Here is a 27,443-nt window from a genome sequence, read left to right as displayed (position 1 = left end):
GCCCGAAAAAGGACAGACAAGGTGAAAACTCCCCAACCGCACCTCAGATGCATCGACAGGTGGAGGAGCATCGAATACCTGGGTGTCGGGCCAAGATGCCACTACAGCACCCAAGGCTTTCGCGCGATGGAGACAGTACGACATCATCCGTGACCCACCGCCGAGCCCTACTTCCAACACCAACGCGGCCACCTTTTCCCAATGTTGAAAGCAACACGATACCCGCTACCTCCTCCAGGGAAGCGACACGAAAGAGAACCACCGAGAGACCCGAATTAACAAGAGTCCTACGCTCCGGACCCCACCAGCAGCAACCTCCATCCAAGGCTAACCACCAAGATACACCAACCTCCCGAAGCACAGCACAGAAACCCACCGAAAACAGCTCGAAGACTCCAGCAAGTCCCGGCGCAGCCTCAGGCCATCCAGACCAGGCACAGCGACAAACGCCTTCCACTGTGGAAGGCCACATGGGTGCCGACACCAGCTCGAGACCGGAAATCCGAAGCACCCCTCTGTCTCGCTACGATCTCCGAAAGCGATGTGGTTCAGCACAACGCGTTCGTCAACACTGACAATCAGGCCGCGTGAGTACGCCGACTCTCTCTTTCTCACCCTACCGACAGCCCCCCTCAAATAATTCCAAATTTTTAAAGTTGAGAAAAATCGTGGATAAACGAATAAGGCACGAACTCCATATCCATAGCCTAAAGATCTATATGCAATCCAAAATCGCACCAAAAGGTTTACAAATTTCACTAACACCATCAATGGGTAACCTGTGTGATGAGGAAAAGGATAATTGGAATCGTGTACTAGAATCTGCCTCTTTGGATTTGCTTGGAGTTACGATTGGCCATTTTGAGAGGGTCTTGGGGGCTCTGAAAAAAGAAGAGAGTCGTGCTCGTCAACACATTCCCCTAACCGCGCCTGAGGCCACCGAACTTACGCTCTTTGAGGAAAAGAGAACCCGCGAGGTACGCGAGATAAAACGCAAAAAATTCATTAGGGACGGGATTCCACACCTCACGTGGACAAACCCAGCTGAACGCGAAGAATCCGAAACGGAGGTAGCTACTAATAATCACCCCATTGTTACGGCAAGCCCCAACAACAAATTCAACGCAACGACACAAACGACATTAATACCGACAACACAAGCAGAACGCTCTGGAACGGGAGCAGCCACTAATGATAAACCCGTTGCTACAAGCTCTGGGTCCGGTTTCCAGGATAGCATTATTAATCTATCATCCAGCGCCCTAACAATTGACGAGAAATCAGTTCTTTCTCGAGGTCTTACGTTCTGCCCCACCACAAGTAAATACAATGAATTCTCAGTTTTAAAAGATTTGGACAATTTTGCACGAATGTTGCGACTGAAAGAATACTTTTGTGACAGGCCCCAACTTAGTGCAGACAGCAGAGAATTCTGCGTTACAAACCAACACTGGACTCCTACCATGGGAAGAGACAAACACTTGGATATGTATATTAATGCGGTCCAGAACGACATAATTCACGCTTACAAAAGCCACACTCCAGGGAGACCGAACCTGTCCAAAAAAGAACGGGATGCATTGAAGGCTCTCAGCAGACGGACAGATATAACCATAAAGCCAGCAGATAAAGGAGGCGGTATAGTAGTAATGGATAGTGAAGCATACATTGAGGAAGGCTTGAGACAACTCTCTAACACTTGCTTCTACCAGCTTCTTGTAAAAGACCCAACTCCACAATACCAACAATATATAGCAGAGACTCTGGATCAGCTTGCGCAAAAAGGGGACATAACCCTAAGGTTATCTAAAGCCCTCCTCGCACCACACCCGTCGCCAGGTCGATTTTACTTACTACCGAAAATCCACAAAAAGGATAATCCTGGCCGCCCTATAGTATCTGGCATTGGCACGATTACAGAACCAATTTCCAGTTACATTGACACACTAATCAGGCATATTCCAACAACACACCCATCCTACATACGAGACACAAACCATTTCCTTCGCGAAATAGAGGGCCTTAAACTTCCGGAAGGTGCCTTTCTGGTAACATTAGATGTAATCTCACTCTACACTAATATCCCTCATTCCGATGGCATCAGATCTCTGACCGAAGCGTACAGACAAGATAGAAAAGAGGAGTCTCCTGCCACACGTGTTCTAGAAATACTTGCGAAAATCGTACTCGAATACAACAACTTTGAATTCAACAATCAACACTACTTACAAATTAATGGCACAGCCATGGGTACAAGGATGGCCCCCGCCTACGCCAACATCTTCATGCATAGTATTGAATCTAAATTCTTGCAAGATTCTCTCATCAAGCCCATCCTATACAAACGCTATTTGGATGACATTTTTCTAATTTGGACTGACACAGAGCAAGAACTCCTACATTTTATTGAACAATTCAACCTTGTCCACCCCAACATATCATTCACTCACGCGTACTCCCACACCTCAATTAACTTCCTAGATGTCGAGATTTCGGTAACGGAAGGCTCACTTAACACCAGCGTATATAGAAAACCGACGGACCGTCAACAATACTTACACTTTCAAAGTTGTCATCCTCGCCACTCCAAAACAAGTATTCCATACTCTCAGGCACACCGATTTAAAAGAATCTGTTCACAAGATCAAGACTTCGAGAGAAATTCCAATCGCATGCGAGAGGTCCTCACCAAGCAAAGATATCCCCCCGCCATTGTCGACGATGCAATTGAAAGGGCATCTAAACTCAACCGCGATGAAATACTAGATGGACGTCGACGCAGCGAAGAAACAGATCACCGGGCAAACTTGGTACTCACCTACACAGGTAATCCCCCCAACGTAAACAAAATCCTTAAAAAACATTTCAACATTCTCGAACAAAGCGAGCGCCTCGCAAAAATTTTCACTACTCCCCCTCACGTAGTCTACAGACGACCGAAAAACATTCAAAACATTTTCGTACACTCAAAAACACATAACCACCTTGGGTTGGGTTGCCGACCCTGCGCCAAAAGTAGATGCCACGTCTGCAAACATATGCAAACAACCAGCTGTGCGATAAGCACAGCCTCAGGCTTTAAATGGAAAATCAATGGCGACTGTAATTGTGACTCCTCCAACGTTATCTACCTCCTAGAATGTGGTGTGTGCAGTATGCAGTACATTGGGCAGACGGTTAACCCTCTACGATTTCGCTTTGATAACCACCGCGCTCATGCCCTATCGCTACCTAACCTCCCCTTGTCAAAACACATTAATGACAAAAAACACCCATTTGAAGCACTTAAATTAACAGTCTTACAGGGTGGGTTCAACAACACCCGGGAGCGGGAGCAACGCGAGTCGTACTTTATTTATAAGTTTGGAACAATTGCCCAAGGCATTAATGAGAGCCTGGGCGCTTTGTCTTCAATACGCCCCCTCAAATCCAGTACTGACCTTGGATTTCCAGCCTGACAGGCCTCGCAAGCTTTCTCCCATACGCTTACACCGATGGCCTCATCGCCCACAGCGTTCTTACCTTCCCCCGTTCGACCATCTTGACGAGAGCGGCGCCGTCAAAGAACTTAAGCACCCGCGCCATTCATAGTGGCCCCACGCGACGATTCTTCCCCAAAGTCGCCTCCGTTTCCGGCCTTTTCTTTTCCTTTTTTTGTTGCCTGTGTGGGTGTGTGCAGGTACACTCCACGTGTGTCTCGTTAAATTCCACTCTGCCCGCCTTGACTCATCCTGCCAAAGAAGTTGCACATGGCGGAAGTCTTTCTTTTCTTTTTTTTTTCCCGCCCTTTTGCTCCATTGTATCTTGTTTACTCGTTTAAGTGGACAACATTTGAGTGCACCTCAAATCTATGCTGTGCGTCGGCCACTGTTTGTCTCTATACACTTTGCTAGCTGTCCGCTGTGTTAGGACTCAGTTCTCTGTCCATATTCCCCTCCCGCTCTTCCTTTTTTTTTTTCCTCCCCTTTTTTCCTTTTTTCTTTTCTCCCCGCGACCGCATACGTGGGTGGCGGGCGACGACATTTACCCTCCCCACCCCCTGTCCCGTTTGTGTATTTTTTGCTATTTTTTTCTTTTTTTTCTCTTCCCTGAGCCGTTCTTCCTTCTGCAGTGTCGACTTGTTTTGGCTCAGGTGTCGAACACGTGTACAGATGGAGACCCTTTAAGAAGAGAAGCAAGAACCATGTAACCTCAGTCTTGAAAAAGGACAGGCTCTGTCCGAAACGTCGACTCCCAATAAACGAAGCGTTTCTCAATTTCGCATCTTATTTTAAACTAGCAACCAAGTACGTTTACCTTATTGTGCTATATATATATATATATATACAGGGTGTTTCATCTAAGACTTTCTGCAATTTTTAAAAATAAGCTATTTGAATTAGATGGGCGCTTTTTCTGGCATAGCATTGTCAGTGGTGTAGTACATCATAATGCAGCTAAGACGTGCTAGCTAGCAGGCTTGTGAACCAATATTTAATATTTAACTTTTAAACTATTACCGTTGGGCTCCTTAATTATTGAGAGGCATGTAGCCCACCGTAAGTAATGTCCATATCAGTTTTCAGAATTTCGAAAACGCGGTTACCCTTGGCGCTGTGGCCCAACAAATTTCGCCTACATCGCGCCAAAATACATGCGGTTGGAGAAGCTTGCAGGTAAAGCAACCTCTCCAGTGAACCTAACTCGTCGAGATAGCCAAAATTTGTTGGGCTACAGCGCCGAGGATAATCGCGTTCTCGAAATTCTAAAAACGGATATGGACATTACTTACGGTGGGCTACATGCCTCTCAATAATTAAGGAGCCCAACGGTAATAGTTTAAAAGTTAACTATTAAATATTGGTTAACAAGCCTGCTAGTTAGCACGTCTTAGCTGCATTATGATGTACTACACCACTGACAATGCTATGCCAGAAAAAGCTCGCATCTAATTCAAATAGCTTATTTTTAAAAATTGCAGAAAGTCTTAGGTGAAACACCCTGTATATATATATATATATATATATATATATATATATATATATATATATATATATATATATATATATATATATATATATATATACCCACAAAAATATAGAAAACCCTTTAGTGACTGTTTTATACGATACTTAAGTAACGAATCTGAAGAACAATCTTCAAGTAATGTACAACCAAAACAGGCAGTATATTCAGTCATTTTGAACATGAGTTCCAATGTTTCAAATGTAGAACAGCAGTGATAAAAATGCGACATAGAGTTTATGAGATTAAATGTGCAAATCATACTAGAAAAAGATCTTTCACAGAAGGCGGTACATATACAGTACCTTGTAATATTGCGTTGGCTGTTTTGAGCCTGTGGACTTACTATTTGACCTCGACGCTACACAACGTTCATCTGCTCGAGAAGTTGATGCGTTGACCCCTACTAATGCGGCTTCCGACACGCTTCAGCGTGATCTTCTCGCCTGTTCTGTTGATACTGCCCTCGAGCCACGCCGCCGTGCGCAGCTTCTTGAGCTGTTGCCCCATTTTTGGTCCTCATTCGACACGCCGCAAGCCTCTTTTGGCCGGACGACTGCTGTCGCCGACCACATCGACACAGGGGCTCACCCGCCTCTGCAACATACCGTGTGTCACCTACAGAGCGTCGTGTCATAGCCCAATAAGTCGACGACATGCTCCACCGCGGAGTTGCGTCGGGATGTGCATCTGCTACCACGCATGGACGATGCATTGGACTGTTTGCAAGGCGCAGTATTCTTTTCTTCGCATGATTTACGCTCCGGATATTGGCAAGTTCCCATGGCTCTAGCTTATCGCGCAAAGACCGCTTTCATCAGTCCGGATGGGCTTTACGAATTCAACGTTATGCCATTCGGTCTCTGTTACGCCCCAGCAACATTTGAACGAATGATGGACAACGTGCTGCGTGGCCTCAAATGGAAGATCTGTCTTTGTTATCTGGACGACATCGGGGTCTTCTCCTCTGATTTTCCTACCCATCTGTATCGTCTCCGCCAGGTGCTCACCTGCCTTGCTCGTGACGGCCTTCAACTGAACCTTTAAAAAATGTCACTTCGGCGCCCGCCAACTCACCTTCCACGGCCACGTCGTGTGTAAAGATGGCGTCCTCCCCGATCCTGAGAAGCTGCGAGCCGTTGCTGACTTCCCGAAACCAGCCTCACTCAAATAGCTGCGCAGCTTCGTGGGGCTATGCTCCTACTTTCTCCGTTTTGTACGTAATTTTGCTACAATCATAGCCCCACTAACAAAGCTCTTGAATGGCCCCGCTAACTTGTCCTCTTGGACACCGGCCTGCGACGAGGCTTTCGCGAAGCTCTGCAAATTTTTGACATCATCGCCCATACTTCGTCATTACGATCCCGATGCTCCAACGGAACTCTACACTGATGCCAGTGGTGTCGGCCTCGGTGCGGTCCTCGGCCAGCGCAAGCATGGTTTTTCTCAATACCTCGTCGCTTATGCCAGCCGTGCCCTCACGGCAGCAGAGTTCATCTACTGCGTTACGGAAAACAATTGCTTGGCGATCATCTGGGCGATCACCAAGTTCCGTCCTTACCTCTACGAACGCACGTTCGACGTTGTTACACACCACCACGCCCTCTGTTGGCTCACTTCGCTCCAAGATCCGTCGGGCCGTCTCGGCCGCTGGGTCTTACGCCTTCAGGAATATGACATCCGTGCTGTGTACCGCTCGGGCCGCAAGCATTCTGACGCCGACGCTCTCTCTCGGTCGTTGGAGCCCCTGCCTGCCGTTCCCACACCAGAACCTCGCCTTACCGCTCTCACAATCTCAGATATGCCTTCCGAGCAGCACCGAGATCCTTGCATTTCTGCCCTGTTCAATGTCATCAATGCCGCTACCATGGCTGCATATCCTCAAGCTCTACGCCGCCAAGCTTCCCATTTCTCCGTCCGGGACGGTCTCCTTTACTGCCTAAACTATAACCCTGAAGGCAGAAAATGGTTACTGGTTATCCCACGTCATCTCCGCTCCGACGTTTGTGCCCATCATCACACTGATCCGCAAAGTGCTCACGCTGGTGTCCGCAAAACATATCACCGGCTTCGTCAGCGCTACTACTCGCGTGGAATGTACAATTTTGACCGCCGCTACATTGGATCCTGCGATGCCTGTCAGCAACGAAAGGATTCACCCTGTCGCTTGGGCAGTGCCCTGCAACCTTTACCATGCCCTGCTCGCCCCTTTGACCACATCGACATCTACATTTATGGCCCACTTCCCTGCACTCCGGCCGGTAAACGATGGGTAATAGTCGCCGTCGATCGCCTGACCCGTTATGCAGAGACAGCCGCCCTTCCCACAGGGACGGCTAGTGACGTCGCTTATTTTATTCTACACCACTTCGTCCACCGTCACGGCGCACGTCGGGAGCTCCTCAGTGACAGGGGCCGTGCATTTTTGTCAGAGGTAGTTCAAGAGCTCCTCTCAGCTTGTAAAACCATACACCGTGCGACTACTGCCTACCACCCGCAAACGAACGGCCTCACGGAGCGATTCAATCGCACTCTGGGCGACATGCTCTGGGCGACATGGGCGATGCAAAATTGTCGCCGCTGTATTGCAAAATGCCTGCGAACCACCGGCGCCGTGGCCAGCCGTGGCCCCCTCGGTCGCAAAAGAAAAAAGAAAGACAAGGCATGCACACACTGCACACAAGGCATGCACACAAGGCTTGACACCCTTATCGCGTTATTCAACGCACGTCTCCTGTCAACTACTTCATTGAGCCAGTTACACCTTCCTCAGAGCACCGCCGTCGCTGTCGCGAGGTTGTCCACGCTAGACGCCTCAAACCGTACTACAACCCTCCTGTCGTCTCTTCGCCGTAAGTCGCCAGGATGGCTATTCCTTCTCTCCGGGGCCATTGTAAGAAGAAGAAGGGGACGACTCCGCAATGCCGCACTCCGTCGTCATCGCTGGTGGTTCGGGCGCGATTCTCGTGCTGGAGCTGCTTCCTTCGGCTGGTTCTGCCGTCCTGCTACGACCTGACCGCTACCTGCGTTGGTCGCCGTGACCCATTACTAAATCTACTGTTCAGCGGCTTTATTTTTAATTCGACTATATTCAGGCAATGCTGATATTTTGTTGTATTGTGTAGGGTATAGTGGCGCATAAGCTCCTAAGGCTACCATGCGCCAAACAAAAAGCTGATATTCTGTTAGAGACGTCCTTACATTCCACAGCTCTCCAAAACCCTACTCAAGCGCTGCTGAAGATTCTATTTCGGTCGCACGAGACAATCAGCGGACAGAGCGCGGCTTACTGGCACAGTCGTTGCAGTACTTCGCTTGTCCACATTTTTCATATAGAATTGTTGGTCAAGAGCTGACGCAGTTTCGACGTTCCAGACCACAATGGCGTAGCCAGTAAAACTACTACCTCGGCACCTTTCTACGCAAACAACCTGTCACTCAGAGACCGAAATTAAAAGGAAAGAAATTATATCATTGCGCAGCAACACTTTACGGTCATTCAGTACTCATTGTTTACTGAGCAGTTCTCTGAGCGGTACTTTCTCACAATCCTGCCCAAAAGCCGTTCATAGAACGGGCACCGGGGGCGGAGTCGATGGCTCATTCTCTTTTGTGCTCCAAGTCGCAGTGTACGGCCCTTCACAGCACAAGGGCCTAAAGCTAGATAACACAGATGGCTCTGTCTAGCCTGTTGCTATCATTGCTTTATCAAACATTATCACAGTAGTTGCAGCGAAAGGAAAAGAGGACGATTTACGCAAATGTAAACAAACAAGATTGGAATTCTATGAAATCGGGCTTATAGCTACAAAGGCGTAGAGGAGGCTTTGGCTGATAAGAAATCGTCTCAGGCATGCACATTTAAAACGAACTTAGTAGCTTACACTGCATTAATAAGCCCACTGCTGGAATACCCTGATATCGTTTAGAACCCGCACTGAAAAGGACATATAAATCGCATTGAAGAAGTTAAAAAGAAAACCCTTAGATCAATCTGCGACGCACATGGAAGAAACACATCATCACAAATCTACTGGGGCGATCTTAACTTCAGACACTTGAATTCTGCCGCAGGTTGCATCGCCTAAAAATGTCGCATAGTATTATCAGTAATGAAAACAAAATTCACTTTGATGACTACATGCAATACAAAGCACCACGTCCAACACGCATCAAGCACAACTTGACAATCGCGGTGCCATAGTCCCGAACGAAAGCTTACCAGTTTTCTTTTTTCCAAAGACGATATCTGAATGGAACGTGCTTCCGCGCGATGTTGTCTGCTTGAGAGGTCATGAGCCTTTCGTACCTGTTGTCATGCATTTTTTTATAAGCGCAGTGCGCATTCATCATTTTACGCCTGTTCTTTTTTTTTTTTTTTTGGGGGGGGGGGGGGGGAACGCAGGGTGTTCGGTTATGCTCATTCTGTGCTCGCTTCTTTCTTCGCTTTGTTGCATTGCAATGTATAACGATGAATCCCTGTACCACTCCTGCATTGGCCTCCAGAGGGCGGCTGGCTGATTTTAATAAATAAATACTATGAATCAGCGATACCGTTTCCACAGAAGGTGCAGCGCGAAAACACCGCTAGCAAACAACGGGCGAGATTGACAGCGCACTGACTAAGTGAGACCATTTTGCTGCTCTTTTCGAATACTGTCTTGGTTGGCCCTTCCGCTTCTTTTTTCTTTGTATGCTTAATGCTGCTTTTCTTTATTGGAGTAACTTGGTTTGAAAAGCAGTCCTTCGTTAACGTGTCTTGTGTTCCTCTATTCATAATTTAGAAATAACCTGCCTACTAGTCCAATGCCACACTTTATACTTACCGAATGCGAATAATAGAAGCCCAAAAGAAGGGTGGAGTACCGCTTTTTACTGCACCGCTCCTCAGGATCCTATAATACTTTAGAAAAACAGATACAAGGCAGGCACAAAACAGCAATACTACTGGGAGCCTTGCTCTATGCGGGTAGTATTCAAAAATTTGGCACCGACAAATTAAGTGTGCCCAAAAAGCGGAACCCTAGGGTGTGAACTTCGTTCTCGAGAATCTCTTTCAGTGAATACATTTTTTAGAAGATATCATTACTGGCAGCCTTACATATTTTTTCTTGCTTGCAGTTTACTTGATGGTTCCGGTAAAGCGTTGATCAGAAGAAAAAACGGTTTTTTTCTCCTGACTTAGTCATTACTTGCTCACAGAAAAGGCAGCAGGCAAAGTGATTTCGGACAGAACATTTCATGGATAATTTCACCACCGGCATCGCAGCGCTTTTCAAAGGAGTTCGAGCCACTATTGAGAACTCAAGCTGAAGTTTGCCGTGTCGATTGCAGCGCCGTAGCACACAGCATAGCGACAGGAGCAAGCAGTTTTGGGGGCGCTCGTGGTGCTATTCCACGCCACCTTCCCCAGCTTATTGCATGAGCTTCTGCGCTCTGCCGAAGCCACACGTGGTGCCTGTCAGCTATCTGGGTTATGTCTACAGAAGCGAGGCAAATAGTGCTATCAATCAAGCGCGGGCTTCTAATCGTTCCGAATGTGCTCTCGCGTCTGTAGCGGCCCAAGCGACTGACGGCAGCAGTTTTTAGGCACCTAGTAGAATAACTGCAGTGCCACCTGAGCAGCGCAAGTTCTCTATGCTGAAATTTGGTTCTCACAAACTAGAACTTTACGCTTACGGCGCAATAGAGCTGGTAAATCTTAAAGATGCAAGGTAACAACACGTGGCGCGCTCTGGTGGAAGTAGCTCGAAGCGGCAGCAGTGTGCGAAGGTCGCCCATTCCTGGCACAACCCCATTTCCTCGCTCTCAGCGCATAGAGTAACATAAAAGTAAAGAGGGGACACTCGGGCTCTTTCGCGGCCGAGTGCGGCGCTTCCCCGTTTCCGCCAGATGGCACTGAACGTGCAAATAAAAAAAAAGAAAAGAGTATGGTCTTGGCTTCCAGGGTTGCCGTTGGTGGCTACTTTGCGCCAAATTGGCTACTTTTTAAACCTGTCTGGCGATGAAAATTTCAGATTGGCTCCCTGGCTACTTCCTGGCTACTTTGAACTTTTATTTGGCGCATTTATTAGCCATTTTTTAACTGGCAGCATCCTCGCCGGCAGGGTCGGTTCGCATCGAGGTACCCCTACGCACGGCTAGAGTGGCTATGTAGCTTACATGCGCACGCAGAGAGACGGTAAAGAAAGTGACACCTCCAGCGAAAAGATTTCACGAGGCCAACGAGCTTAGATAGAGTGTTGCTTCCAGTTCTTGAGGCAAATGGCGATACAACTCCTGCAGCGGCTTCCAAATGCGCTGCAGTGCGGAGGCTGCATGCCATCAATCCTGATGACAAAGAAAGCGCGATGAGCATTGAAGGTATACTGAAGATGCCGCTGCATATATTATAGATGTTCTTCCAATGACCTAGAGTCAGAAATCGAGCAAATGCAAACAATAAGCGTGAACTTGATCACCCATCATGTTTGAATTTATGGCACGCAGTGGCCGGATCGTACAAAGACGCAGCGAATGGCCTTTTCCACTCCAGGTACAATAAGCCACAAAATTTTGTGACTTGGAGTTTCTAACTCTGAAGCTGAATGCGATTTCTTCTTTGATAACTTGGTAAAAAATGGGCACAACAAATGCAGCTCCACAGGCTTACCTTGATACACCAATCAAATTCGATCTAAAGCTTCAAGGCTAAAACAGCTTCAGTGTTCTACTTGGTTGTTTGCTACATCGTGACAAAATTACTCTAGCAAGATCACAATATCTACACGCTCATCATTTAATAATTCATCTATTTGCAATATACCTGTGCCTTAAAAACCAAGAAAACGGGAAAAAACTTTTTGCTCTTTATTCTGTTTCTTGCGTTGATTTAAAATGTTAACAGTGTGTGCGATTCCTCTGCGCGGGGACGCATAGGCAGTGACTCGAGGCAGGTCTTTGTATGAAAAGGTTTAATCTCACATCAGGGGTGCCGGTCGTCGTTGGGGCAGCGGGGTCAGGTGGTCCTCTGGCAGGGCTGGTCCAAGAGAGAGCCAGCCTTCGCGGTCGCGCCTTAAGAAGGCTTCCTCCTATCCTCGCTCCCGCCGCCCCACCACTCGGGAAGAAGGGGTCGAGGCTACCCGTGGTGAGCGGCGCGGGATTCAAACTGCCCGCGAGCAGACCCTACAACAGTTACTGTTTTTTGAGAACAATCATATTTCTAACATCGCTTAGATTCTATTTGGCTACAAATTTGGCGCTAAGATTGAATGGCATGGCTACTTTTGGCTACTTTCAGCTCACATTTTGGCTCCTTTTAAAATATTCCCAACGGTAACCCTGTTGGCTTCCTTCTGCGGAGTGACTGATGCGCTCATTGTCACCCTGACAGAATGCACGTAGTAGGTTCACTGCCGCTTGCCAAGCACACGCGATGCGTGGCATAACGCCTTTGCGGCTTGTGGGTGACGTGTTCGCCGCGGCGTCCAGGCAAGCGATCAAAGCCAAACGCTTTTGACGAGCGTTGCGCGTCGAAACCTGGATAATCGTTGCGTTCTCCGTAATCGTCACGCTGGTGGCCGGCTGCTCAGCTGGGCAATGTGACACCGCCTCCTCCGCGAAAGTGGAGAACGCACAAGACGCAATGAAAGTAGAGCCTCCAAGATTCCTGTTTACGCCTATCATCTCTGAGGCCAGTGCGTTTCCCCGGGTCCGCTAGGTGCGCTGTGCACAAAAGTCGGCCGCTGGGGCCTACGGGAGTGTCCGCTCTTTAATTCTATATTACTCTATGCTCAGCGTATCTATTGTTCCGCGATAGCTACGCCCTCTCGCCGTAGCTTTGCAGTCGCGGAAGCGGCACCACTCTCGTGCCTGCGGCAGTCGCGTTTTGTACTTTTCCCTTGGTGCGCGTGCGTGGCGAATTTTGCACATCAACGTTCTGCGTCGTGCGGAAGGGCGTGAAGTTTCGCTCCTTCGTGCCAATCGGGCTCGCGGATTCCTGTTGTCCGGGACGACGTCGCGGGCTGTGCATGCGCTGCTCGTGAAGCGGTAAGTACGCGTGTGTACGCTGTGAGAGAGGACAACCCCTCGGGGAAGCCCTCATTTCTCATTCAGTGCCTCGTTTTCTATCTTCACGCAGCTTTCGCGCCAGCGTACTTCGCGCGGAATGTATGTGAGCTGCTGAGTAGGCGTTTCTAGCATGAGTCATACTTGAACTCTAGACGTCGAAATGCGCTCAGATACTATGCGTACAGTCGTCAGAACGCTTAACACGAATGACGGAAAGCGTGGCCGGGAGCGGCTTTGACTGACGCCAGCGCCGCGAAGTGCAGCGCGCTGTTGCCGACATAATATGTAAGTATGTTTGCGGTGGCTGACGATACCTGGAGAGCAGCTCGATTTGACTGCTCACCTTGCTCTGTCGCTTGTGTCTAGCCGGCGGGGTCGGTGCGCTCACTTGACTGTCTCGCGACTTTTCTCTACTGGCCGCGGCTCACGCGGGTGCAGAAAACACGTTGTCGTTAGCTTATCTCCAAAAGGCGTGAAAGTGGCGCGGCTTCAGACCGCTCGAGCGCTTTTCCAGGTCGGCCTCAAAGCCGGTGACCGAAATAAATGAAGATTCGGAAAAGCAGAACAAGCATGAGCTTGTGGCGTTTGTAAAGATTAGACAATAAATTTTCAAACACGGTGGCATTTGAAAATTTCGCATCAAGATTGCTCAGAACTCAGATTGCTCAGAACAAGATTGCTCAGATTGCATCAAGAACTGCTGAGAACAGTTCACTTGGTTCACAGAATATCCGAAAGAGTAATCTCTTATAAGCCAACCGGTATCCTTCATCGGTTTATACCATTGGGCTCGTTGCGTCTCTGGCCAGAGGCTTCAGAGGCTTCCTAGTTTGCGTAATAATGCCGCTGCGGCATCCAATGGCTTTTGTGCTCAGCTGCTGGCCCGGGAGACCCGGGTTCGATCCCGTGGCCGCGGCGGTCGTATTTTGGTGGATGCGAAATGCTATACGTACTGTCAGCAGCAAAATATTGCGGGACGTCCAGCGCGTGGCGGAGCGACACAACACTGCCTTGCAGCGCCATCTGCCCCCTCCAAGCATGTTGTCGAGGCTCAGGGAAATTGCGTTCGAAGGACGCTTTGCGCATGCCTATCCTTTCTTCGCTATCAAGCATGCCTTGACGCTTGCTTCCCCGTGACGCAATTATCAGTAACGGAGCCGCTGCGGCACTGTGTTACGTTCGCAGCCAGTCCTTCTTGGGCTCGCGCGAGCGATCGCAGCACTGTTCACCATCGCAGCAGCCGAAACAGACGCGCAACGATGGCGACACAGCGATTCATTGCCAGCGGCAAGTGGCAATAGCGGATTCCGGTGAAGAACGCGATGAGACTTGCCTGATAGCAAAGAAAGGACAGGCATGCACAAATAATGGTTAACGCGGAAGTGCTGTGAGCCTGGACATCAGGCGTAGTCACGGCAGATGGCGCTGCAAGGCAGTTTTGCGTCGCTCCGCCACGCGCTGGACGTCCCGCAATATTTTGCTGCTGACAGTACATGTTCTGTGAGATGCCAGTGCACGTCAAAAACTACAGGTGTGAGAAATCATCCGCTACGCTCCACTGCGGTATCCACAACATGAGTCACTTTGGTGCTGCATTCATAGCCTGAGTCGCTTTAGGACATTAAATATCATCAAACCGAACCAAGTTTTCCTAAAGAGTCAGTTTTTATCCCTAGACATGCTATACATTGCGCTTCTCGCTAATTACCACGCACTAAAATCTTAGTTTGAATTGCATCGACGTGTCTTTCTTGCTCACGACACGAGCAGCTCTTGCGCGCCTGCACTGGATCTCCAGTGCAGCGTGGGCGAAACATGAAGCCAACCTGCGAGAGCACAGCGACGCACGCTGTCCTAGAATATGAGGAATGAAGAACCTGCGCAACGATGACACCGTATTTGAAAATTTATTGTCCAATTTTTACAATCGCCACCAGCCCATGTTTGTTCTGCTTTTCCCAATCTTCATTTCTTTCGATCACCGGCTTTGAGGCCGACCTGTAAAAGCACTCGAGCGGTCTGAAGCCACGCCACTTTCACGCTTTTTGGAGATAAGCAAACGGCAACGTGTTTTCCGCGCCCGCATGAGCCGCGGCCAGTAGAAAAAAGTCGCGAAACAGTCAAGTGAGCGCACCCATTCCGCCGGCTTGACACAAGCGACAGAACAAGGTCAGTAGTCAAATCAAGCTGAGCTCCAGCTATCGTCAGCCACCGCAAACATACATATTGTCTCGGCAACAGCGCGCAGCACTTCGCGGCGCTGGCGTCAGTCCAAGCCGCTACCGGCCACGCTTTCAGTCATTCGTGTTAAGCGTGGTGACGAGCGTACAACCGCATGTAAGATGAGCCGCCGCGGTGGCTCAGTGATTACGGTGCTCGGCTGCCGACCCTAAAGACGTGGGTTCGATACCGGCCGCACAGTGGCGTTTCATGGAGGCGTAATGTTAAAGGACCGCGTATACTGTGCGACGTCAGCACGTAAAAGAACTCCAAGTGGTCGAAATTATCAGAAGCCTTCTACTACGGAGTCCCTCATAGCCTAAGTCACTTTGGGACGTCAAAACTCATAAACAAGAAACAAGTATGTAAAGTGAATATAATTGCGCGGCTAATGAAGTCCACCGTTGTGGCACAAAATAAGGCACGCTTAGATGACCAACGTGACAAAGTAGCTATTGGCGCTGAATTTTCTTCCAGGTAGTGAAGCATTGCTTGTGTTTCCATCCGCTAAAATGTTTCTTTATTCGCAGCCCACAAAGTGGTATGCTTTCCGTACGTCAGGTGGCAGGACAGTGCTGCACTTCGTAAATTGCTGGGCGAAACTACCCACTGGCCACGTCGAACGCTATGAGAACTTAGCAGTCGAGCAACTGCAGGGCATTCATTTTTTAGCGTACCCTAAAAGGCACCATCAGTGATTTTTTTTTTGTCCGTGAGGTGAAGAAACTCTTATTAAATGTTTATTTATTACCAGTGCGTACGGGCCGAGGCATGTTGTTTACTGCAGGAAAGTGCACGAGCTGAGAAATCGAATGGTAGACCTTTTTACATATCTGCTGCACGATTACGCGATAGGCGAGCCATTAGTTGGCATCCTTTTTAAACCAGTTTGTGAACGTAGTCAACCTGCTGAGCCAAGACCTGTCTAGTATCGCTCCACCCGCACGGCGGCGCACGATCATGTTTTCTAAAATAAATTTTGTTCTCTGCCGCCGCGGTGGCTCAGTGGTTATGGTGCTCGGCTGCTGACCCGAAAGACGCGGGTTCGATCCGGCCGCGGCGGTTGAATTTCTTTGGAGGAGAAATTCTAGAGGCCCGTGTACTGTGCGATGTCAGTGCACGTTAAAGAACCCCAGGTGGTCGAAATCTCCGGAGCCCTCCACTACGGCGTCTCTCATAGCCTTAGTCGCTTTGGGACGTTAAACCCCATAAACCAAACCAAACCAAATTTTGTTCTCTCTCTAACATCTCTTATACCTGGTCAAATGCTATAGGGGAGTACCTAAAGGTGGAGCAGATATTTAGTAAGGGAGTAATATCTCATTGGCATCCACCCGAGCGCAGCCATACGGCTACAAGGGAAAGCTAAACAGCTTTCTCCGAAACTTCGTAGTTAAAGAAAAATTCGTCCTGGTCCAGGACCGCGGACCAGGACGAATTTTTCTTTAACTGCGAAGTTTCTGAGAAAGCTGTATAGCTTTCCTTTGTAGCCGTATGGCTGCGCTCGGGTGGATGCCAATGAGTAATTACTCTCTTATTACGAGTGTTATACCTATGTCACCCCCACACGAGCAATAGAGGCGAATGGTCAATGCTTTAAGTTTGTTGTCATTAATTTCGGAGCTGTTGCTACACGACTGGATTGGTTGTCATTATATGTTTTGCGGTGAAGATAACGTCTGCGAGGCAGTAAAAATTTTGGCATTGTCATAAAGAGTGCTCATTAGCACAAAATCTTGCCAGTGTACCCCAAATCAAATATCACAAACCTTTTGCAGAAGTAGCCGTAAACCCAGGCGTCAGCACAGAAGTCCAGACTGCTTGCTGGAAGGGCCGGTAAAAATGGCGCCATTGGCAGCATAAATGTCGAAAAAGTCCCCCATGTGACTGAAAACTATGAATGAAGCAATTTCTACTTCGGTATGAGGTTGTTTGTAATGAAGTTGCAACGCTTTCAGCGTGAGAATTCGGGATCAGAGTGCGCTTTTCTCGGGCGAATGAGTTGTGTCGAACTCAGTCCTGTGCGAACGGCAATGTAATTAATGCCTTTAGGTCTGCTCGTGCGGGACTGTGCCCACACCGATTGTACTTAAAGCATTAAGCATTTAATGCCATTAAAATTGTTAGTGTGGCACGGATATTACTGGAAAGTGCACGAACCGCAGAAGAGAAGAGGAGAGGCTTCCTATCGATGCACTCAGATTAGACAATGTTCTGGTGGATTTAAAAATCGCCACAGCGATCCATCCAACCTGCGACAGGTCAGGGCAATGGCCACTGCACCGCATTATGATGGGGGTAAGAGAAGGTTACAAGCGGAAAAGGGCCTATGTGTGCCTACGCATTGCTGAAGAAGTACCGTACACCACTCGACGACGTGATAATCCTCAGTGATCATTGCATCATTACTGGTCACTGTTGTTTTAGAAAAATAGGCCTGAAGACCTCGTTCCCGTATGGCTTATGCAAATGGGGTTTACCTCAACCAACCAGTAATAGCATCTTATCGTGAGTATATCCTTGAGGAAGAAATTATTTAAGAAAAAGCTGTCCTGCAAAAATTTATTTGGTAGCAACCAAGAACAGTCGCCCATAATACGAATGGCACAACAAATAATGTAAAGATATTATTTCCTGCATAAATTGAAGGCGTCATAAACAAGGCGTTTAAAGAAGACGACGTAATTTTCAAGAATGGGTTTTTTGCAGTAAAAATATGGTTTTTGCAGCATAGTATTACCTGTGTTTGCGGATAGCGGAAAGTCGGTGAATTATCCTTAGTAGCAAACTGGTTAACTAATTTCTGATAATTAGCTGTATAACCATCACAGCTAGGCAACTGGTTGCGATTAGAGATTTGTAGACTGTTGTTAGTAATAGCCATATTAGTATATAGAATTTCGAAAGCGGGATTATCCTCGGCCCAGTGGCGTGCCAAACTACAGAAGCTTCCAAAAATCATGCAGGCAAAGCAACGTTTCCAGTCCACGCAAATAGATTAAAAGCGCAAAATTGTGTTGAGCCACAGTGCCAAGGTTCATCATCATCATCAGCCTAACTACGCCCACTGCAGGGCAAATGCCTCTCCCGTGTCTTTCCAATTAACCCTGTCCTTCTCCAGTTGTGGCAACCGTATCCCCGCAAACTTCTTAATCTCATCCGCCCACCTAACTTTCTGCTGCCCCCTGCAACGTTTGCCTTCTCCTGGAGTCCACTCTGTTGCCCTTAACGACCAGCACTTGTCTTGCCTTCGCATTACATGCCCTGCCGGAGCGCACTTCGTCCTCTTGATTTCGGCTAGGATGTCATTAACCCGCGTATTCCGTCACCCACTCCGCCCGCTTCCGATATCTTAACGTTACATCTAACACTTTTGCGTTTTCTAGATTCTAGAAATTGATGTGGCTATTACTAATGACCTGCTATAAATTTCTAACTGCGACTAGGCGCCCAACTCTTATACTTAAAAGGTTAATAAAGTTTAGCTAACCAGCTAACTACTTAAAACCATTCATCAGTTTTCTGGCGTCCGCCAGCACTGGTAATACTATGAGGAAAAGGCAAAATCTTTACATCAAAATACCTAATTTTAAGAATTGCTTAGTCTTCCCTGAGGCACCTAAAATGCCACGCTGTTAAATGGAAGCCTAAGGTTTTTACAAGAATAGGTTTTTTGGGCTACTCTTGACTCACTGTACATAATAAAATATTAACCAGATTTACAGCGCCTATACTCTATACGCAGAGTAATATTACATACTTCATGCGTGATTTTCTTCGGCTTCGTATTGTAAGAAAAAGGATGGAAAGCTGGGCGAGTTTGTACTAATGCATCGTGGAGGGTACAGCGCGAAGAAGACGAAGGGCGAAGCAAGAAGGCTACACAGACGAGCGCTGACTCGAAACTAACTTTTTTATTGAGAGGGGCAAACATATATACACACAAATCATGTGATAAAGCAGAGCAAAGAGCATTGGTCCAGCAAAATCAAGATAAAAAAAATCTCAACTCACCCGACACGTGGCGACGCCCGCTCAAAGGCCCCTGAAAACCCAAGTGAAAAAGTCAAGAATTGTCTAAAAATGAAACCTCTTTATCAACTAATGCCAATGAAGGCTGGTTCACACACTGTGACTGTTTTTTTCTGACGAAATAAGCTTCCATTATTTCCCTGGTCATTTTATCCCGGTGGCGAAACAAAATTTTAGTTTTTGTGACCAAGGGGCGGCAATGTTTCTGTTTCTTTTTATCGTTTATTTTCCCACAATCGCGGCAGTGAACTTTAAGATGTGAATATCTGGAGTCTGAAAGTGAGTTAAGGTGTTCCCGCAGGTGACCATTAATACAGCGACCGGTTTGACCAATGTAGACTTTTTTGCATGATAGTGGGAGTTCGTAAACTACAGAACATGCGCAATCCACCAACGTTGATCTATGTGTAACCCGGCATTTGAACGGACTAACTCCTAAAATCTTCTCACTGCGGTTCTTGATGGCATGGAAAAGTCCACTAAACTAATATGGTGCCGAGAAAATATCAACTTCAAACCTTCCCGCTACATTTTTCAGATTATATGCTACTTTGTGTATGTAGGGAACGACCGCCATTTTCTTACATGCCTTGCCCCTCTTAAGCAAACAAGGGAAGGGGTAGGAGGGGCTCGTTATAAATATGAAAGAAGCCAACAGCCATAGAAACCAAGGGGCACAGGGGATTGTTAATTTATTTATTTATTTTGTGGTGTTGATCAGTTTTAGAATATACTGAATATGTTATCGCTTAAAGCTAATTGATTAGAAAAGCAGAAGAAAAAACAACCACTGCCGCCGGTGGGATCCGAACCCACGAACCCCTCTTAGGTTTGACGAAATCTGTCGTCACCAGCCGCATCAGCTTTTCACACGCTGCCGAAATAACCGAATCAGGTAACCCTGCGGTTTTCAGCCTGCTGACCTGTACCAGTACACTCTCTTCGATACAGTGAAAACAAGAATTCTGTAAGCTCGAGCAAAGGGCAGACACAGCATTTCCATTTTTTACATTGTTTTACATGTTTTTTACATTTTCGAGTGACCGGAAGAAAAGTGTAATAGAAAAGTAGGTTCATTGGCGTTAGTTGAGGTTTCATTTTTAGATAATTCTTGACTTTTTCACTTGGGTTTTCAGGGGGCTTTGAGCGGACATCGTCACGTGTCGGATGAGTTGCGATTTTTTTATTTTGTTTTGCTGGACCAACGCTCTTTGCTCTGTTTTTCCACGTGATTCTTGTGTATATATGTTTGCTCCTTTCAATTAAAAACTTAGTTTCGAATCAGCGCTCGTCTGGGTAGTCCTTCGTTCTTCGTCTTCTTCGCACTGTACTACCATGATGAATTATTGTAAAAAATCATTCTAAACCACTGGTTGCGAAGCAGAAGGGGTAATAATGCATGGCGGCTGTACAAGCAGGATTGAACTTTTTTTGTTCTGCAACCACTTGGAGGACCTATAAGGGCCGGATATTACATCTCCTCAAGAGCACTTCCATTTGGTTCTCAATATGTTAAACCATTTTGTTACCAGTGTTTATTCCCCAGAAAGGGTACGTAGGCTATTACGGACGCCGTAGTGAAGGGCTCAAGATTAATTTTCTCATCTGGTGTTCATTAACGAAGGTACAGAACACCACACGGGTGTCTTTGAACTTCACTTCCGTCGAAATGCGGCAGCCATAATTTGTATTTCATCTTGCAAACTTGCGCCCGGCAGTCAAACAAACTCAACCTTTCTTCTATTTATTCAGTAGTGCATTCGTGCATTACTTCTATTCATTACTTCTTCTTCTACTTAGTGCATTCCCCTTAATCCAGAGTTTCTGTTCTGCGTCGACTTTTATTACGCTGCATCAAATTTTTTGGCTTCTAAATTCGACCACTCACGTCGGATTAATCAGAAACCTCACATTGACTGTTCTGTTGTCGCACGGTCGATGGCACCATCCTTCGCACAGAAAAAAAAAAACTAGAGGCGTGATAAATTACTTACCAGTCACCGCATTTGCCCAGATAAGGTCGTTTTCTTTCTTGCATCGCAGACGCAGCAATGAATCCGTCTGTCAGTTCTTCCACCTTCAACTGGTGACTTTCGTTGATAGATGACCTCATCCATTATGTTTATCGAGCGTTTATGCAGTGAAAAGCATTTCATAAAAGGTATCACTTTCAACACCACACGTGACTGCACAAATTTGAATCTGTCACTCACTAAACTGCAACGAAAAGTATAATGACCCTCTTGATTTTCCATCTCATTGAAACAGTGCTACGCAAGCAAGAAAGGACGAGGAGGCAGCACTTCTTTTTAGTTACTTTTTATTCATCAGAACACGCGGAATTTATGCTCAGCTAGATGCGCAGGCGTTCGAATCTCTGAACTAGAACAAAAAGTAGCAACTTCCTCTACTAAGTACGCTTACTAAGAACAAGTAACAGAAAATCCTTCCCTGGCTAGCTAAAAGAGAGTTTAATACCGCAATCCAGGTCGCCTCTTTTAATGGAATGAATTTGCAAGTTGTAAATGCTCCCCGGTTTCCACATCTATGGTGCTCTTTTAACCTCATATCCACACGTCTGTCTGCCGTGTATAGGCCTTTTCACACGATAGCTGGAGTCCGTAAACGACCTGCTTATCACAAGTGACCGCGATAGCAGTGTGGCTGATAAGTGCACTGTGCCCCGACCACCTGAGCATCGAACAGTGAGGCCACATTCTTTAACCGGTCGGACATCTCATCAACGAATGTAAAATGGAAATCCACTTACGCCGATCAAAAGACTCTCCTGGTCATGGTACGTCTCTGCGTATTTAGAACACTCAGCCGCTTGTCACGCTCGTATGAAATGAGGGCCACTGTGGTAGCCACCCACTTCAGCCGCTCCACGCGGTCTTAGCACTTAAATTTCCCATATCGAAAGGTCTCCACTTCATCGTTTCTACAAAAAAAAGTGATGCCTATAGAAAGTTTTACGCATGAAATGCTTTTAGCTTGTGGGCGCGCTGCGGTGGACCGTGGTGCCGGAGCGGAGAACACGGAGGCGGCCATGAGCGAACGTTAGCGAAGCGCTGCGCTGCGCTGCCGCCGGAGCAGCGCATGCGACAAGAGCGTCTTCGTGGTCCCGCTGTTTGTGAATCTTTTGGACGGCGCGAAGAAGCATAAGTTGTGCCCTGCAGCCCTATAGGGCAAGCGCAGTCCCGGTGGCACTTGATGAGCTATAGTCATTCAGCAAAACGTGTTAGCGCAAACACAGACAACCACAGGAAGCCGTCTCCCTGCAGTTGTCTGTGTTTGCACTATAACCTTTTACGGAATCACTATACACCAATTCGCTCAAAAATTTCTATTTACAAGATAGTCGCCAGCGCCGCGTGAGTTGCCGTCATTACGTAATGCACGCGAACCCTAACACAGGTCCCGTGACTGTATTTGTCGGCATGACAGTAACCAGTTCTCATTTTTCTTTTCGACATTGTGGTCAGCGGAGGCGGTGATGGTGGCTTCCAGCCGCGGCTAATGTCCCAGTGTTTTGTTGGAACCATCCCCTATTCTTCGGCACGAGGCGAGCGGTGGTCGCGTGGGCCGCCGTGCACAAAAAACGGCAAAGAACGCCGGGAACCTTTCGTTCATGAAGAAAAGTTAGAGGAACGAAAAATGGGTGATGAGCGACGCTCCCTGATACTCGTGTTCGGCTGTCAGTATCAATGAGCCGTCCTGGATTAGGGTACGTCCTTCCTGAGTGCATTTCGTGGTGATATGTATTCTCGACGACGAGGTCGCCCTATAGTACGGTACGCCTCTCATGCAATGCATTTTTGCGAAAATCTACTCTCGGAGTTGATATAGTCTGAATTTTGGAGGAACTGCTGCGGATGTTTACTTGAACTGGACAAGACTGTAATCGTAGGACGCGGGTCATGAGTGTGTGAGCGAAACCACTTGGTGAATGCACGAAAAAGACGCGCTGTTAATGTGTAAGTAAGGTTTCGCCTTTCTGGCACGCTCTTTCTTGTCATATCAAGTGGGGCACAGGTGTGGCCTCATTTCTTTGGTTGTAATAAGAGAGCAATTACACACTGGCACCTATTCACAGCCATACGGCTACGAAGGAAAGCTATACAGCCTGCGCAGAAACTTGCAGTTAAAAAAAATTCGTCCTGGTCCTTGTTTCATACCCGGGACCACCGCTACACCGGAGCAGTTGCGCTACCAACTGAGCTAAACGGCACAGCTAGCTTATGGTAGGGCGAGAGAGAATTGATAAATAACCCGAAGTGGGAACAGTGTTGTTCAAATGTTTAGGGGAATCATTTAACCATTTTTTCCATTGTACGTTCTCGATTTTTTGTTTGTGTTCGAGGTTTCTCAGACGCCTTCGCACCTGACGGAGTATAGATTTTGTCTTCCGTTAAATAAAAATTAGTTTCAAGCAAGCGCAGTCGCAGAGTTCTTACTTTTGTTTCTCTACCTGTTTTTCGAAAATGCGTCACCACCAACTCGCCCTGAAGTTTTCCACCCCATTGGAACACTTTCGAAACACTCATGGCCTAAGTGGGAGGTGAACGCATTGCACACCGCGAATTTGTTGTTGCTGCGTTCGTAATCCGACACTTATCTACACATGTCCTCTTCCGACTGCTGCTTGAGACGACGAAACGGAGGCTGGCGACTAAAGCATGCTCAGTGAATTCTTCTAAGGCACAACTCTGGGGGAGCGGAGTTGCCAATTAACAAATGGCCGCATTAAGGTATTATGAAGATGTAAAATCTGGTCGGCTATTCTACGAACAAGCTCGTAGATCCCGGATCAGACGTGGGCGACAGGATTTGATTTGTTCCAAGGGGCATGAAACAGTTCAGTGCTGCTATGCCAGTCGGCGTGAACAGAATGCAGCCGGAGGTTGCAAGAAGGTATGAGTAGGGCGGGGACGGCAAATGTTGACAGTATTCTTACCCTGTCAGCGTTATGTTAGTAACGTTGTCAGCGAATCTTTCTGAATAAATTCCTCTTGCCTTTTTTTTTTTTTTCCAGGCTGGTGAAATCAAGGCATAAGCTGGTGGATTCAGCTGCTTTTCTCTGGTCAGCTAAAATCATGGCACCAAAGAAGCCGTACTGTCAGATTATTGACGGCGTCCCTCGATGCCCAGGCTTGGATCCGGACGTCTTCAGGGAGAGTCTGAAATTCCGGGCACAAAATAATGACTTGGTGCAGTGTACTTACCCGAAAGCGGGCACACACTGGGTTATGTATATCATGGAATTGATCCTCAAAAAGGGAGAGCCTGTGCCTAAGCATGAAGACTTCGTGCGCTACGTTCGCTTCATCGGCCGCATGGATACCGAGGGCTGGCAGTCCCCTCTACCCATTAGGCTCTTCACAACTCACGAGCCGTTAACCAGAGACACAATGAACCCCGAAGCCAAGTATGTATACGTGGCTCGGAACCCGTGGGACTCGTGCGTCTCCTTCTACCACATGGTGACAACGTTGAGTATGTTCAATTTCCGCGACGGTTCTTTCGAGGACTTCTTCGACGCATTTATGCGCGGAGACTTCGGGTACGGTGACTACTTCGACCACGTTGCCTCCGGTTATGCACTGAGGAACGAGCCGAATGTGCTGTTCTTGACGTACGAACAACTTAAGAAGGAGACTAGAAAGGCGGTCGTCAAGATTGCGTACTTCCTCGGAGATTACTACGGCAGATGCCTCGAAGAAGACAACGACTTACTTAACACGCTGCTTAAATGGTCAACCGCAGAATACATGAAGAATGTCCTGGTGTTGGATCTTCAATCAATAGATCCAGCTTGGATGACTCGCAGAACAGAGACCACAGTGCCAAGCAAATCTGCATACGAAGGAGACCAACGTCGATACTCTCTGGTGCGGAGCGGCAAGCCGGGCGACTGGAAGTCTTATTTCTCGCCTGAGCAACTGTGCCGATTGGAGGCGAAGATTCAGGACAGGGGTGCAGATGCCTCGTTTATGGAACTATGGAAGGATATTCGAGAAGAAGCACTCGCAGCGTCGCAAGGATGACGGCTGACAGTCGGTCTTCCATTACATACCCGGGATCTTAAGGAAGAACCTGAAATTACAGGAACATATTTATGAAGTGAGCATACACTGCTCAGACCACTTGGGCCGGAAGCAGGGAATAAAGTTGTTGGAAACTCGCGTTGTCTCGTTCTCTCACCCTTACTGAGCGTCTCGCGCTACTTGCGTCCATTCCTCTTGGTGTTGTGCAAGATGCCCTTTCCCGGCAGTCTCAGTACAGGCTTCTAGACAAAAATTTCTCTTTTAAATTCAAGTAGACCCGCACCCCTCTCCCGAAAAAAATTAATATATTAAAGTGTATTTCACATTCGTACTTCGCTGACTAATCTCAATAACCACGCGGGGTAGCACCATTAGAAATATCGTCAGCGAGAGGCAATAACAAAATTACGAGAGTAAATTCTTCTCCCTGCAGCCCAACCTGTGCCAAAAATAAATCGAAAATCTATTTCACCCGAGAGTGCACCTGGGACTGAAAGTTTTGTAGTCGCTACAGGGAGCCACTTCTTTCTCCGCAACCAGAGAGCAGGAACTATTACAAGTCTAGCTAAGGCAGGCAATTTTCTGAATGCTGGATTTTTTTCACGCAAAGCCTAGGAAAATTTGTATTCAGTGCAAAAAAAAACAAACTTATTTGCTGTTTTCAATTGGTCATGCACCGCCAGTTGCCGTGCGGCATTGTGCGCTTCAACACTCAATGCCAAGCGACATCAACCAGGTTTATTGCTAGGCCCCTTGCCTTTTTTGCGCTTGATGGTATGTATTTGAATTTGCAAGTACGGCCACTGTTAACCTGCGCCGAACAAGGCGACAAAATGGGGAGCACCGAACTTAAAGCTCTTAAGTAGGAGTTTTACTTGCGTTCAAATAGATTTTCTTCTTTTCGGGCCTAACGGGGCATCAGGGTTTGACATTAGCCTAAGCATCAAGGGACTTATACAGAGCGTGTTGCTTTTAAAAGTGCAGCAATATAAGGCATGTCTGCTTCAGTACTTTCAAACCACATCCAAAGCCATATTTATAGATCGTAAAACGATTTTCTCCAATTACAGATGGCCGTCGCGGTGGCTGAGTTATGGCGCTCGGCGTCTGACCCGAAAGACGCGGGTTCGATCCACGGCCGCGGGCGTCAAATTTCGATGGAGGCGAAATTCTAAAAGCCCGTGTGCTGTGCGATGTCAGTGCACGTTAAGAAACCCCAGGTGGTCCAAATTTTCGGAGCCCTTCACTACGGCGTCTCTCTTAGCCCGAGTCACTTTGGGACGTTAAACCCCAATAAACCAAACCAATTACAGATGTTAAAAGTACTGCACTTCTGACACCTTGTCAGGCCCTTACTGAAAACCTTTTGCGAGTATGCGCTGCCAACCCACGACAAACAAGGCTTTTTGCATCGCATCACGGCACTGTCACTACAGGACACTGTTGCCCTCATCAGCGGCGCAACTTTTATTCTCTCCAATCGTATGCTTCCTAGACACAAGAGCGAGCCTTTCAGCACTAATCGGCGTGGATCAGTTCCGTGTACCTTTGAAACAAAGAGTAAAAAAAATGAACATGATTTACAGCCACGAAGGCGCCGGGGTTTGAACCCGGGGCCTGTCAGATGCGACGCGAGCGCTGAGCTAGACTTTTTATTTATTTATTCCCTGGCTTTGTCACATAACATTTAACCAAGAAACGCTCAACAAACAACGCTACGTACAGTTGTCAGCACGCTTAACACGACGAAAGGAAAGCGTAGCCGGGAGCGGCTTGGACTGACGCCAGCGCCGTGAAGTGTTACGCGCTGTTACCGAGATATGTCGGTATGTTTGCGGTCGCTGACAACAGATGCAGCGCAGCTCGATTTGACTACTCATCTTGTTCTCTGACTTGTATCTAGCCGGCGGGGTGAGTTCGCTCACTTGACTGTTTCGCGACTTTTCTGTACTAGCCGCGGCTTACGCGGGCGCGGAAAACACGTTGCGGTTTGCTTATCTCCAAAAAGCGCTAAAGTGGCCTGGCTTCACACCACTCGAGCGCTTTTCAGACCGGCCTCAAAGCCGGTGATCGAAAGCAATTAAGATTCGG

The 27,443-nt window shown here is 47.5% G+C and overlaps 1 protein-coding gene across 4 annotated transcripts in view; it reads left to right on the top strand.

The window, feature by feature from the left end:
• LOC149361578 (3-alpha-hydroxysteroid sulfotransferase-like) overlaps positions 1–27,443 on the top strand; it is a 167,380-nt gene that overhangs the window by 128,351 nt on the left and 11,586 nt on the right. Inside the window, exons 1-3 of one of the 4 annotated variants that reach the window (XM_089572719.1) lie at positions 12,890–13,032; positions 20,135–20,200; positions 24,341–25,498. The exons of 1 other annotated variant lie outside the window; for it this stretch is intronic. In XM_089572719.1, coding sequence (XP_089428845.1) covers positions 24,402–25,352 — 951 coding nt within the window. In that variant the 5' untranslated portion in view covers positions 12,890–13,032; positions 20,135–20,200; positions 24,341–24,401 and the 3' untranslated portion in view covers positions 25,353–25,498. Of the gene's footprint in view, positions 1–12,889; positions 13,033–20,134; positions 20,201–24,340; positions 25,499–27,443 lie in introns of those variants that run through there. 2 more of the 4 variants (XM_089572718.1, XM_089572717.1) reach the window with 2 other exon arrangements.

This window comes from Amblyomma mixtum, chromosome 2, assembly GCF_055824585.1.
Source record: "Amblyomma mixtum isolate Tamu chromosome 2, ASM5582458v1, whole genome shotgun sequence".
Lineage (NCBI taxonomy): Eukaryota > Metazoa > Arthropoda > Arachnida > Ixodida > Ixodidae > Amblyomma > Amblyomma mixtum.
Note: the sequence above shows the minus strand (reverse complement) of the source record. Positions and strands in the feature narration are given on the sequence as shown.